This window comes from Lithobates pipiens, unplaced genomic scaffold (assembly GCF_037356315.1).
Source record: "Lithobates pipiens isolate NorthernLeopardFrog02 unplaced genomic scaffold, aLitPip1_a1.2 Scaffold_28, whole genome shotgun sequence".
Lineage (NCBI taxonomy): Eukaryota > Metazoa > Chordata > Amphibia > Anura > Ranidae > Lithobates > Lithobates pipiens.
Genome location: NW_027507789.1, coordinates 12332101 through 12346474, shown reverse-complemented (window position 1 = coordinate 12346474; position 14374 = coordinate 12332101). Strand labels below are relative to the sequence as shown.

General features: G+C 48.8%; 1 protein-coding gene across 4 annotated transcripts in view; it reads left to right on the top strand.

Annotated features, from left to right (window-relative positions):
- SDK2 (sidekick cell adhesion molecule 2) overlaps window positions 1-14374 on the top strand; it is an 876954-nt gene that overhangs the window by 715745 nt on the left and 146835 nt on the right. For all 4 annotated transcript variants that reach the window (XM_077458690.1, XM_077458687.1, XM_077458688.1 and 1 more), the window contains exons 15-16: window positions 924-1071; window positions 11996-12136. In XM_077458690.1, the coding sequence (XP_077314816.1) occupies window positions 924-1071; window positions 11996-12136 (289 nt within the window). The remainder of the gene's footprint in view (window positions 1-923; window positions 1072-11995; window positions 12137-14374) is intronic.

Genomic DNA, 14374 nt, shown 5'->3' with positions numbered 1-14374 from the left:
GATAACTCCAAATTGAACACACCTGCTCCCCATTCACACCTGAGACCTTGTAACACTAACGAGTCACATGACACCGGGGAGGGAAAATGGCTAATTGGGCCCAATGTGGCCTCCAATCAGGGCGCAACAGCGGTCTCGAGAAATAGGAGACACCTGAGCTATACTTCAAATGATGATGCAAGGGGTCTGAATACTTCAGTGTTTCCATTTTTCATACATTTGTAACAATATGAAGAGGGTGTGAATACTTGATGAATACTCTGTATTTAATAAAAGTGTAGATCCCCTTTAAATCGGACGTGTAGTCCTGGGGAGATGCATACGCCGCGGCGGTGCTTGTCTACAATGATCGGCCTCCTCGGGGGAGGAGAACAGACAACACTTTGAAACGCGTAAATCTCTCTATCAAAACTTCATAACACAAACTCCGTGCTCGTGGGAGGGAAGAGATCCAAATCCATTATCCCGTCCGATTGTGTGCCGCGGGGCAAAGCGAATTTTGGGAAAGTCCCAAAATCGTGGAAAAAGCTTCACAGACCCCAAATATTAAGGAGTCACCGGCTGCCCATTATTTGATTATTTTAAATTGGACTTCACAAATCTCCATCGATAAATCTCCGACATTTCACAATATACACCAATCAGATCATTGTTTTTAGAGAAGCTCCACTTTTTATCATTAAAACTGCATTCCAGTGACTCTTCCTAGGCTGAGATGATGTCATCAGTCTGCTGCAGGCAGGGGGAAGCATTTCCTCAGTCTCCCATCCCCCCAGTGATCAGACTGTACATTGTAACTTTCCAGAAGTAGGAGGAGGCATTTCCTCAGTCTCCCCTCCCCCCAGTGATCAGACTGTACATTGTAACCTATATATATATATATATATATATCAGTGTTTTGATTGTGTAATATTCATTCACAGACTCCCCGTGGACGATCCTCTTTGCAAACATGGACCCGGATTACTCCTCCCTTGTGGTGAAGAATCTCACCCCGGCTCGCTCCTATCAGTTCCGCCTCTGTGCTGTGAATGACGTTGGCAAAGGGCAGTTCAGCAAACAAACGGAAAGGTAAGTCCGAAACCCTAACTATCTATCTATCTACCGCCGCTGTAGCCACCCCCTATTCAGGTGTCCGGCCCCTGTCCAGGCGCTGGGCATCTGAATTATAGCGGCGGGGGGTGTTTTTCAAGCACCCGATTAGAGCCATAGGCTATAATAGTTGTCAAAAAAGGTGCACTGCGAATTAATTGCACCCAGGTGTGTTACCAAAGCAAAATTAATATTTGCTTTGCTAACACAGAACCGCCTCTCAGCCAATCAGGAGGCCTGGATGTAATACCGTGCACCTGATTGGCTGAAGGCACAGGCGCTCCCCATGGGCGCCAAGGAATACAGGAAATAGACACGCACGGAGGAGTCGGAGGAGCCATCGCTGTGCTACTGTCCCACAGCTCGCCGCCTGTCCCGCTGCCTGACCCACCACCACGATAGTGTTAGTACCGGGCAGACAGCAGGTGGGCCGGGGGGCACAAAGGCTGCATATGATGGGCAAAATGGCTGCATATTTTGGTCACAGTTGGCTGCATATGATGGGCACAGGTGGCTGCATATGATGGGCACAGGTGGCTACATATGATGGGCACAGTGGCTGCATATTTTGGTCATAGGTGGCTGCATATGATGGGCACAGGGGGCTGTATATGATGGGCACAGGTGGCTGCATATGATGGGCACAGGTGGCTGCATATGATAGGCACAGCATATGATGGGCACAGTTGGCTGCATATTATGGCCACAGGTGGCTGAATATGATGGGCACAGCATATGATGGGCACAGTTGGCTTCATATTATGGGCACAGGTGGCTGCATGTGATGGGCACAGTGGCTGCATTTGCTGTGCACAGTTGGCTGCATATGATGGGCACATGTGGCTGCTTATGGGCACAGGTGGCTGCATACAATGGGCACAGGTGGCTGCATACAATGGGCACAGGTGGATGCTTATGATGGGCACAGTTGGCTGCATATGATGGGCACAGTTGGCTGCATATGATGGGCACATGTGGCTGCATACAATGGGCACCGGTGGATACTTATGATGGGCACAGTTGGCTGCATTTGCTGGGCACAGTTGGCTGCATTTGCTGGGCACAGTTGGCTGCATTTGCTGGGCACAGTTGGCTGCATTTGATGTTTTTGTTTCAGTATTTTTCTGCAAAGGGTGGGGCCAACTCAATATTGAACCTTACTGACTAAGACTGGGATGTCATTAAAGGTCATGTGCGTGTAAAGGCAGGTGTCCCAATACTTTTGACAATAGTGTATGTACTGCACATGTGTTATTTTATCATTATTTTATTTTATTTATTTATTTATTTTATATGTATATTTCTTTATTTTTTTTATTTTTTTTTACCTTTTATATTTATTTTTTTATTTTTGCGAAAGGTGGACTTCATTTTTCAGTACAGGGTTTATCTTCAAAGGCCGGCTCTGGCGTCTCTTTCTACCCTGCTAGACCACAATCCGCACATCTCAGAGATGCTGCAGCTGCTGCAATCCTAAGAGAAATACAAGAAGGCGGAATTGGAACATTAGAGAGACATTGTTCTCCATTGTTCTATTCTCTCGGAAAACATCATCTACGCATTTCTCTTTCTCTTTTTTTTTTTGCTTTTTTGCTTTTCTTTTGCAGGTGTACCAAGGGAGCCAATTACACGGGGAGTGACTTTGTTAGGCATAATCAGTTGTTGCAGCGACAAATGTTAAACAGAATATCTAATAGATCTTGTTGTTCGGATGGCTGCCGGGGGGCCCTTTGAAGTCCGGTTTGCTCCCCCAGCAGCGCAGCCTGTTGTATTATTCCCTTCCCCCGTCCTATGATAAGTGAAAAGGTTCGGCGACTGTGAAGCTTTTCTCTAGCGGATTATCCGTAAATTCCTGAGCATTACAATCGGAGCATCCGGCGTCATCTCTCTCTCTCTCTCTCTCCGGGTTCCGGAACCCCTTCAGCCCGTTCTGTGCCGGGGGGTGGGGGTGGGGGGGGGGGGTGACCTGGAAAGCCTCTTACAGCTCATGGCGGGTCATTTCCAACCATTTGTTCCAGAGAAAAAAACACGTCCGCCAATGGCATCCGGAAAACATGGCGGCCGGTTACAAGTCAGAAAGTTCCATCTGAAGACTATAGAAATGCTTCCATACGGGAAGACTGAAAATCAATGCCATGGCACCAAATAATCGAGGGGTGGCACCAAATAATCGAGGGGTGGCACCGAATAATCGAGGGGTGGCACCAAATAATCGAGGGGTGGCACCGAATAATCGAGGGGTGGCACCAAATAATCGAGGGGTGGCACCGAATAATCGAGGGGTGGCACCGAATAATCGAGGGGTGGCACCGAATAATCGAGGGGTGGCACCGAATAATCGAGGGGTGGCACCGAATAATCGAGGGGTGGCACCGAATAATCGAGGGGTGGCACCGAATAATCGAGGGGTGGCACCGAATAATCGAGGGGTGGCACCGAATAATCGAGGGGTCGGGCTACAGAAGGACCCCCTTTTCTTGAAGTCTATTTGAAGCCAAATTTTCTTAAAGTGGGAAATATCTCCGACCCCCTTCAAAGGAGAATTCCAAGTATGGAAACTATTACATAGATACATTGTGCCAGCGTGGGCCAACTATGTATATACCAGACCTGTGGCATCCTCTACAACAGGAGTCTCCAAACTTTCCAAACAAAGATCCAGTGTACTGTCTTCCAGACTATAGGGGGGGGGGGGCAGAAAACTGTGGCCAGTGGGAATAACTAGTGCCTCACCATTGGTGTCAGTGGGAGGAATAATGCTGCATTGTTGGTTCAGTGGGAGGAATAGTGCCCCATCATTGGTTTCAGAGTGAGGAATAGTGCCCCATCATTGGTGTCAGGGGGAGGAATAGTGCCCCATCATTGGTGTCAGGGGGAGGAATAGTGCCCCATCATTGGTGTCAGTGGGAGGAATAGTGCCCCATTGTTGGTGGCAGTGGGAGGCATAGTGCCCCATGGTTGGTGGCAGTGGGAGGCATAGTGCCCCATGGTTGGTGGCAGTGGGAGGCATAGTGCCCCATGGTTGGTGGCAGTGGGAGGAATAGTGCCCCATCATTGGTAACAGTGGGAGGAATAGTGCCCCATCATTAGTGTCAGTGGGAGGAATAGTGCCGAATCATTAGTGTCAGTGGGAGGAATAGTGCCCTATTATTTGTGTCAGTGAGAGGAATAATGCCCCATTGTTGCTGTAACTGGGAAGAATACTGCCCCATCATTCCCTAGAATATATATCTCATTCTTGTGCCCCATTGTTGGTGTCAGTGGGAGGTATAGTGCCCTATTGTTGGTGTCAGTGGGAGGAATAGTGCCCCCCTCATTGGTGTCAGTGGGAGGAATAGTGCCCCCCTCATTGGTGTCAGTGGGAGGAATAGTGCCCCCCTCATTGGTGTCAGTGGGAGGAATAGTGCCCCCCTCATTGGTGTCAGTGGGAGGAATAGTGCCCCATCATTGGTTTCAGTGGGAGGAATAGTGCCCCATTGTTGGTGGCAGTGGGAGGAATAGTGTCCCATCATTGGTAACAGTGGGAGGAATAGTGCCCCATCATTAGTGTCAGTGGGAGGAATAGTGCCCCATCATTAGTGTCAGTGGGAGGAATAGTGCCCCATCATTGATGTCAGTGGGAGGAATAGTACCCTATTATTTGTGTCAGTTGGAGGAATAGTGCCCCATCATTGGTGTCAGTGGGAGGAATAGTGCCCCATCATTGGTTTCAGTGGGAGGAATAGTGCCCCATTGTTGGTGGCAGTGGGAGGAATAGTGCCCCATCATTGGTAACAGTGGGAGGAATAGTGCCCCATCATTAGTGTCAGTGGGAGGAATAGTGCCCCATCATTAGTGTCAGTGGGAGGAATAGTGCCCCATCATTGATGTCAGTGGGAGGAATAGTACCCTATTATTTGTGTCAGTGAGAGGAATAATACCCCATTGTTGCTGTAACTGGGAAGAATACTGCCCCATCATTCCCTAGAATATATATCTCATTCTTCTGCACCATTGTTGGTGTCAGTGGGAGGAATAGTGCCCCATCATTGGTGTCAGTGGGAGGAATAGTGCCCCATCATTGGTGTCAGTGGGAGGAGTAGTGCCCCATCATTGGTGTCAGTGGGAGGAGTAGTGCCCCATCATTGGTGTCAGTGAGAGGAATAGTGCCCCATCATTGGTGTCAGTGGGAGGAATAGTGCCCCATCATTGGTGTCAGTGGGAGGAATAGTGCCCCATCATTGGTGTCAGTGAGAGGAATAGTGCCCCATCATTGGTGTCAGTGGGAGGAATAGTGCCCCATCATTGGCTGCAGTTTGGAGACCATTTCTCTAGGAGTTAGAAATCACAGTATAGAGACATATCTACTGCAGAAATCTCCTCTAGTTTATATAATATCTATAAAATATTTAAGAATTTTTTTTTAATTCATATGGGTGTAAACAGTTCAATGGGAAATCTAATGAGAAAAACATAATATAAAGAAAACATTTTACAGGGAAAAAAAAAGAAAAAGAAAAAGTCTATTTCTTTAAAAAACCCAAATTGTAATGACAGGGTGTAGAGAAGTATTATAATCACCCGGTTATATCACACAAGGGGGATCTTTTGTGTTATAACGTTATGACTAAAATATTTCTCTACATGATCTCATTATACTTTGTGTAATTCCCTTTTTTTTTTGTAAGATAAAGTTTCCATTGAACTATTTATGACATTAATTTCTACATTTTTTAAGAACTGATACATTTTTACACACTATATTACCAAAAGTATTGGGACGCCTGCCTTTACACGCTCATGAACTTTAATGACATCCCAGTCTTAGTCCGTAGGGGTTCAATATTGAGTTGGCTCCGCCCTTTGCAGCTATAACAACTTCAACTCTTCTGGGAAGGCCGTTCACAAGGTTTAGGAGGGTGTCTATGGGGAATGTGTGACCATTCTTCCAGAAGAGCATTTGTGAGGTCAGGCACTGATGTTGGACGAGAAGGCCTGGCTCGCAGTCTTCGCGCTCGAGTTCCTCCACCCCAAACTAGCTCATCCATGTCTTTATGGACCTTGCTTTGTGCACTGGTCCAAATCAATTGGTGAAGGGGGGATTATGGTGTGGGGGTTGTTTTTCGGGGGTTGGTGTTGGCCACTTAGTGCCAGTGAAGGAAACTCTTGAGGGGTTTTGGACATACCAAGACATTTTGGACAATTTCATGCTCCCAACTTTGTAGGAACAGTTTGGGGAAGGCCCCTTCCTGTTCCAACATGACTGCGCACCAGTGCACAAAGCAAGATCCATAAAGACACGGATAAGCGAGTTTGGGGTGGAGGAACTTGACTGGCCTGCACAGATTCCTGACCTCAACCCGATAGAACACCTTTGGGATGAATTAAAGCAGAGACTGCGAGACAGGCCTTCTCGTGCAACATCAGTGCCTGACTTCACAAATGCTCTTCTTCTGGAAGAATGGTCAAACATTCCCATAGACACCCTCCTAAACCTTGTGGACGGCCTTCCCAGAAGAGTTGAAGCTGTTATAGCTGCAAAGGGCGGAGCCAACTCAATATTGAACCCTACGGACTAAGGCTGGGATGCCGTTAAAGATCATCATGTGCATGTAAAGGCAGGTGTCCCAATACTTTTGACAATATAGTGTACCTAGGTGGATGCTGCATCTGTCCCCTGCCAACTCTAAGCCCTTGTACACACGGTCGGCCATTCCGACAACCAAATCCGTCGGATTTTGTCTGACGGATTTTGTCCGAAACTGTTGCATACACGCGGTCGGACGAAGTTGTCAGAAAATCCGATCCAATCAGAACGTGATGACGTTATTTCGTTAGGACGGGACTACGTTCAGGCTAGTAGCCAATAGCTTTGGTGTAGGAATTTGATCTGAGCATGCGTGGCACTTTGTCCGATCGGAATTCTCTACACATGATCGGACAAAGTCCGATCGGATCATGTTGTCGGAAAATTTTACCGACAAGTTGGAAACTTGTATACTCCGACGGAAACAGTCCGATGGAGACCACACACAGTCGGATTATCCGACAAAACGCTCCAATCGGACACATTCCGTCGGAATCTCCGACCGTGTGTATAAGCGCCAAGACTGAAAACCAAGTGATCTAACACCCCAGATCACTCAGTTCTCACAGCTTCCTGAACAGAGAGCTGGTGACTGTCAATCACTGGCTCTCTGCTCTGCCCCCCCCCCCCCCCGCTCTCATTGGAGTGCCGGGCTGTGGAGGGGCTGAGTAGCCGGCTCAGGCTCTCACAGCGAATCGCTGAGAGGCTGAGCTGGGGGCCGGTCCCGCCACGTGGTGCGGATCCTGACTCCATTGTCGCGATCTTGCCCAAGCCTAGACCAGCTTGGTGACGTCAGCAGACAACGGACCTCAGCTCGCTGTCTGCTGAAAAGGGGTCACAGGAGTGCAGAATGAACGGATCCACAGGAGAAGTACAGCCAATGCAAGCTTTCCTCATACTTCTCCTTTAAGTCTTCATAGTTGATCTTGCCACCAAAGTCATTCATATCACCACTGCCCAAGCAACGCCGAGTCATACTCTTTTGGTGGCGTTGGGCTGGGCCATCCTGCGGTCCTGGATCACATCTTGCCTCGTCTCTTAGCGCCCCCTCTGGTTTTAATCCAGGAAAAATGGAGGCTCTTATTGACACCTAGGACTTTCACTGGGAGGAATAGTGCCCCATCATTGGTGTCAGTGGGAGGCATAGTGCCCCATCGTTGGTGTCAGTGGGAGGCATAGAGCCCCATTGTTGGTGTCAGTGGGAGGTATAGTGCCCCATTGTTGGTGACAGTGGGAGGCATAGAGCCCCATTGTTGGTGTCAGTGGGAGGCATAGTGCCCCATTGTTGGTGTCAGTGGGAGGCATAATGCCCCATTGTTGGTGTCAGTGGGAGGCATAGAGCCCCATTGTTGGTGGCAGTGGGAGGCATAGTGCCCCATTGTTGGTGGCAGTGGGAGGAATAGTGCCCCATCATTGATAACAGTGGGAGGAATAGTACCCCATCATTAGTGTCAGTGGGAGGAATAGTGCCCCATTATTGATGTCAGTGGGAGGAATAGTACCCTATTATTTGTGTCAGTGAGAGGAATAATGCCCCATTGTTGCTGTAACTGGGAAGAATACTGCCCCATCATTCCCTAGAATATATATCTCATTCTTGTGCCCCATTGTTGGTGTCAGTGGGAGGAATAGTGCCCCATCATTGGTATCAGTGGGAGGAATAGTGCCCCATCATTGGTGTCAGTGGGAGGAATTGTGCCCCATCATTGGTGTCAGTGGGAGGAATTGTGCCCCATCATTGGTGTCAGTGGGAGGAATAGTGCCCCATCATTGGTGTCAGTGGGAGGAATAGTGCCCCATCATTGGTGTCAGTGGGAGGAATAGTGCCCCATCATTGGTGTCAGTGGGAGGAATAGTGCCCCATCATTGGTGTCAGTGGGAGGAATAGTGCCCCATCATTGGTGTCAGTGGGAGGAATAGTGCCCCATCATTGGTGTCAGTGGGAGGAATAGTGCCCCATCATTGGTGTCAGTGGGAGGAATAGTGCCCCATCATTGGTATCAGTGGGAGGAATATTGCCCCATCATTGGTGTCAGTGGGAGGAATAGTGCCCCATCATTGGTATCAGTGGGAGGAATAGTGCCCCATCATTGGTGTCAGTGGGAGAAATAGTGCCCCATCATTGGTGTCAGTGAGAGGAATAGTGCCCCATCATTGGTGTCAGTGGGAGGAATAGTGCCCCATTATTGGTGTCAGTGGGAGGAATAGTGCCCCATCATTGGTGTCAGTGGGAGGAATATTGCCCCATCATTGGTATCAGTGGGAGGAATAGTGCCCCATCATTGGTGTCAGTGGGAGGAATAGTGCCCCATCATTGGTATCAGTGGGAGGAATATTGCCCCATCATTGGTATCAGTGGGAGGAATAGTGCCCCATCATTGGTGTCAGTGGGAGGAATAGTGCCCCATCATTGGTGTCAGTGGGAGGAATAGTGCCTCAGCAGACAGCTCGCTGTCTGCTGAAAGGGGGTCACAGGAGTGCAGAATGAACGGATCCACAGGAGAAGTACAGCCAATGCAAGCTTTCCTCATACTTCTCCTTTAAGTCTTCATAGTTGATCTTGCCACCAAAGTCATTCATATCACCACTGCCCAAGCAACCCCGAGCCATACCCTTTTGGTGGCGTTGGGCTGTGCCATCCTGCGGTCCTGGATCACATCTTGCCTCGTCTCTTAGCGCCCCCTCTGGTTTTAATCCAGAAAAATGGAGGCTCTTATTGACACCTAGGCCTTTCAATGAATACAAGAGATATGATATGTAGTCGCACAAATGCTGCTTTCCTAAACAGGCTGCGCTCCTAACTAAGTTATCTCTCGTCTCCGTCACCGTCTGCTCCGATCTCCTCGCACTTCCTCTAGCGGCGGAGAGAAGCAGGGCTTATCGCAGAGTCGCATCTTCGGCTGAAATGAGCTCAGAGCTTGTTGTGGCTGGTGGCTCCGCCAGCTTTGACAAATATCTCCAGTAAATTTTCATTACCATAATGTAGAGTTTCACTTTATATTTTGTTCTTTGTCATAACGCCGACAAGATAAGTTCTTGATGGAATTGGAACCCGACGCCACCCGGCAGAATTATATTACTGTAATATTTTCTGTATAGCTGTAATAAAGGCACCCGCAATCGAGAGTGCCTGTAAGGAGGTCTGTTGGTGTGAACCAGAGCAGCCAATTCGATTCTTCCCTTGTAAGTGGAATCCTAAATTGAAGTAACTGATTGGTTGCTGGGGGGAAGGGGTCATTGCTTCCTCTAGATCCATGGCATGGTGATGAGAAGGTCTGGTAAGTCAATCTAGAACAGTGGTCCTCAACATTATTGAGACCAGGATCCAAAAAACCTTCCATGACCCAACAGTAAAAAAAAAGGTTTATACTTACAGAAGAAAAGTATGGAAATACAAAATAGGTATTGAAGTGCTGAAGGGCTCTGGATGGGGCTGCGTGTCTATGTGAGGGGGGTGGGGGTTCTGGAGGGGGTTTGGAGATTCAGCAGGAGACCTGGTGGTGGTTTCTGGAAGGATCTGGAGACAAGTTTGGGGGGTTGGGGTCTTGAGGGGGTTGGAGGTCTCTCTAGGGGGTCTGGGGCCTGGGGGACTGGAATGCACTGCAAGGACTGGGGGGGGGGGGGGGGAGGCACTATGGGACACTGTTGGATTCTGTGGGTGCTATGGAGGGCTGGAGGCTTTGCAGCAAGCCAAGTCATGAGAGCCAATGCCCTCAGGGGGTTTGGGCCATTGGCTCTCATGACTTGGCTTGCTGCAAAGCCTCCAGCCCTCCATAGCACCCACAGAATCCAACAGTGTCCCATAGTGCCCCCCCCCCCAGTCCTTGGGGCCTGGGGCACTGTGGGTGGGTGGGTGGTTTGCGAGGGGCACAACAGGCCACTATGGAAGGCTGTGTGGCACTATGCGAGCTGGAAGGAACTCTGGGAGGTTAGGAAATCAGCAGCTGGCTGGAGGCCCGGAAGGTCACAGCCTTCTTCAGACCCTTCTCCATGATAATGAGAAGGTCTGGTAAGTCCAAGAAGGTTGTGAGGGGCACAACAAGAAGGTCTGGTAAGTCCATGAAGGTTGTGAGGGGCACAACAGGCCACTATGGAAGGCTGTGTGGCACTATGCGAGCTGGAAGGAACTCTGGGAGGTTAGGAAATCAGCAGCTGGCTGGAGGCCCGGGAAGGTCACTGCCTTCTTCATACCCTTCTCCATGATAATGAGAAGGTCTGGTAAGTCCAAGAAGTTTGTGAGGGGCACAACAAGAAGGTCTGGTAAGTCCATGAAGGTTGTGAGGGGCACAACAGGCCACTATGGAAGGTTGTGTGGCACTATGCAAGCTGGAAGGAACTCTGGGAGGTTAAGAGATTGTAGGACAAGCAGCTTTTAAAGAACAGTGGGTTTCTACCTTATTGAGACCATTACCCAATAAAACTATTAATGCCCCAACAAGAAAAAAAAAAAAAGGTTTATGCTCACTTAAGAAAAATATGGGAATCCCAAATATGTATTGAAAGACTGGAGGACTCTGGGTGGGGCTGGGGGTCACTGTGGGGGGATGGGGGTTCTGGAGGGGATGAGGTTTCCTGAGGGAGCTGGGGGCAAATGGGGGGGGGTGGTGGGGTCTCTTGTGGGCGCTGGAGATCTCTCTAGGATACTAAAGGCTTTCCAGAGGCACTATGGACTGGAGTACACAGCAGAAACTGGGGGGCTGGCACTGTAAGACACTGTGGAAGCAAGCCAAGGATGCACTGCAGGGAGCTGGCATGCACTGTGGGAGGTTGAGGGGCAACTTGAGGTCTGGGGGCTTGGGGGCAATGTAGTTTGTGGGCCACTATGAAATGTTGGGTGGCACTGTAGGAAGTGAAAGGTTAGAATATCAGCCTAGGATGAGGGAGGCTACAGCTCAGTGGTTGAGATCATCCGGGGCAAAGAAAGCAAATTGTGCCCCCCCCCCTTTCATTATGTACGAACTTAGGAGGTGGAGGGGGGGGGGGAAGAGCACAGCCCGCACCTCCTCCCAGCTCTCTCCTGGCTGCTTCCAGCACTAGACAGACCGGAGTAGTGATGCTGCTGTCACTACTCCTGTCAACCTTATAGTTGAAGGAACTTGCTGCCCCCCCCCCCCCCATCCCTAGAATATATGCTGTGCCCAGGGCAGCCACCTCTTTGCTTACCCCTTGTACTAGGCCCTGGTTGAGAGCCACTGCTCTAGAAGATGTAATGAAAAGCTTCTCTACTGAACATTGAAACCTTCCAACACCAATGTTTTTTTTCTTCCAAAAGCTTTCATTATTAAAGCTCAGTGTTTCTGCAATTTTCACTTGATGTGTTTGTTCTTTGACCCACAGGGTGACCCTTCCGGAAGAACCTCCTAGTGCCCCGCCACAAGCTGTCATCGCCACGGGGCGCACCAACCAGTCCATCTTTGTCCAGTGGCAGCCACCCCCAGAGAGTCACCAGAATGGCATCTTAAGGGGATACGTCATAAGGTCAGTGATCAGCAGGAGATGACTACAGTTGGTCTGGTTCCTCTACCTTCTCTGGTTCTGTAAGGTGATGCTGCCCAAGGATAACAGCCCTTCACCATTACTTGTTTGCACCCTTTTCTTCACATCATTTCCTATGTGTTGTTTGAGCCTTTAATAAGATTAGTAAGGTAAGTTTGTTGATAAAACTGATGTTAATAATTAATAACATAATAATTAATTTTGAGGTATGACTTTTTCAAAAAAGCATGCACTCCATAGTCATACATTTTTTATGGGGCATTTCTTAGGTTCAGGCAGGGGCGTAACTATAGGGGGTGCAGCAGTCACGACCGCAACTGGGCCCTGTGATGCAGGGGGCCCATGCAGCCCCCTCTACATATGGCCGGCAGCAGCATAGGCAGCTAGCACACACTATTACATACCCCTTCCATATCCCCCTGGGGACAGGGACCCCTTCTCATGTGGGGACAGGGACCCCTTCTCACCTGAGGGCTGTAACTTCTCCTGTCCTGGAGAAAAGGACCTCATCTCTTCTGAGGACAGGGACCCAATCCTGCCTAGGGACAGTCCCCCAATGGGGCACCTAAAAATGTAAAAAAAAAAAAACTACTGCTACCAGTGGTACCTGTGACCACACCCTGGAGTTCCACCACCAGACTCGGAGGGAAGGGCCCTGGCTGGGGTTCAGGGGGGCCCTTCATGGCTTCTTGCATCGGGGGCCCTGAAGGTTCTAGTTACGCCACTGGGTTCAGGATAGTAGAAGCTGGTGTTTCACTGCAGTCCCAGTTATCCTTTGTGTCCGTGCCAAAATACCAAGTTGCGGTGAGACGGTTGTGACCACACACAACACAATCCACAAAATATTTAATCCTTTGTAGCAGGCCCTTTTAACCAATGGTAGTGAAAGCCAAAACCCATCACTTGGGTTGACCCAACCTATGAATGGAGTTTGGGGATTAACTAGCTGAACAGGCATGATTTGGCTGCAATTGCATAATTTTTTTTTTTTTTTTGTTGCCTGTCTGATCTCCCTGAAACAATTCTTTTCATTCAGGTAAATCATTTCTGACATGGGTCAATCAAGGTGGGAATCTGCAAAAGTCATGATTTGCTCATAGACAGCTTATTTCTAATTCATCAGTACCCTTTTGGAAGAGGCACTAATTTCATGTAGTTGAGAACCCTTAGCAGTCCTGCTGCCATTGGCCCAGTCCTAGGTGGATTTTCTACAGAATACCCTATAATGCCAAAAATGTGTTGATTATCGCGTCATTATGAGTTTATTGGGCATCGCATTGCACAACCATGGGCAGATAAGTGGGATTTTCCATCCTCTTTCATTCATCACTCTTGTGTGGTTGTTCTGGGAAGCCTAAGCCCTTGTACACACGGTCGGAGATTCCGACGGAATTTGTCCGATCGGACCGTTTTCTCGGATATTCCAATTGTGTGTGGTCTCCATCGGACTGTTTCCGGCGGACCAAGCTTTCCAACTTGTTGGTAAAATTTTCCGACCAAATGCTCCGATCAGACATACTCCGATCGTGTGTAGAGAATTCCGATCGGACAAAGTGCCACGCATGCTCAGATCAAATTCCTACACCAAAGCTATTGGCTACTAGCCTGAACGTAGTCCCGTCGTAATGAAATAACGTCATCACGTCGGATTTTCTGACAACTTTGTCCGACCTTGTGTATGCAACAGTTTCAGACAAAATCCAACGGATTTGGTTGTCGGAATGTCCGACCGTGTGTACAAGGGCTAAGGCATTAGTTTGTCTGTGAGAATCTGTGCCCTTTAAGCCAAAAGAGCATTTGTGATTTCAGGCTCTGATGTTGGACTAGAAGACCTGGCTCACAATCCGTGTTCTAAAGGTGTTCAGTGGGGTTGAGGTCACCAAACTGGCCACACCGTGTCTTTATGGAGTTGGCTTTGTACACGGAGGCACAGCCATGCTGGAACAGAAAAGGGCCTTCCCCAAACTGTTACTCTTTGTATGTTGTAGCATTACCCATCCACTTACTGGAAACGCTGGAACTCATTCATTTTGAGAAGTGTCAACATATTTTCACCCTTCTCTGGAAACAAGAAATCAAGAATTTGGAGGGGGGTCAAATACTTTTACTACAAAGCATACTGAAGGTGTGGTAAACAAGTGTTTACAAGACATGGTCAGGTAGCCACAAGCCTCTGGCCATAAAGTGTAGATGTGATGGTCAGGTGTCCACACGCCTTTG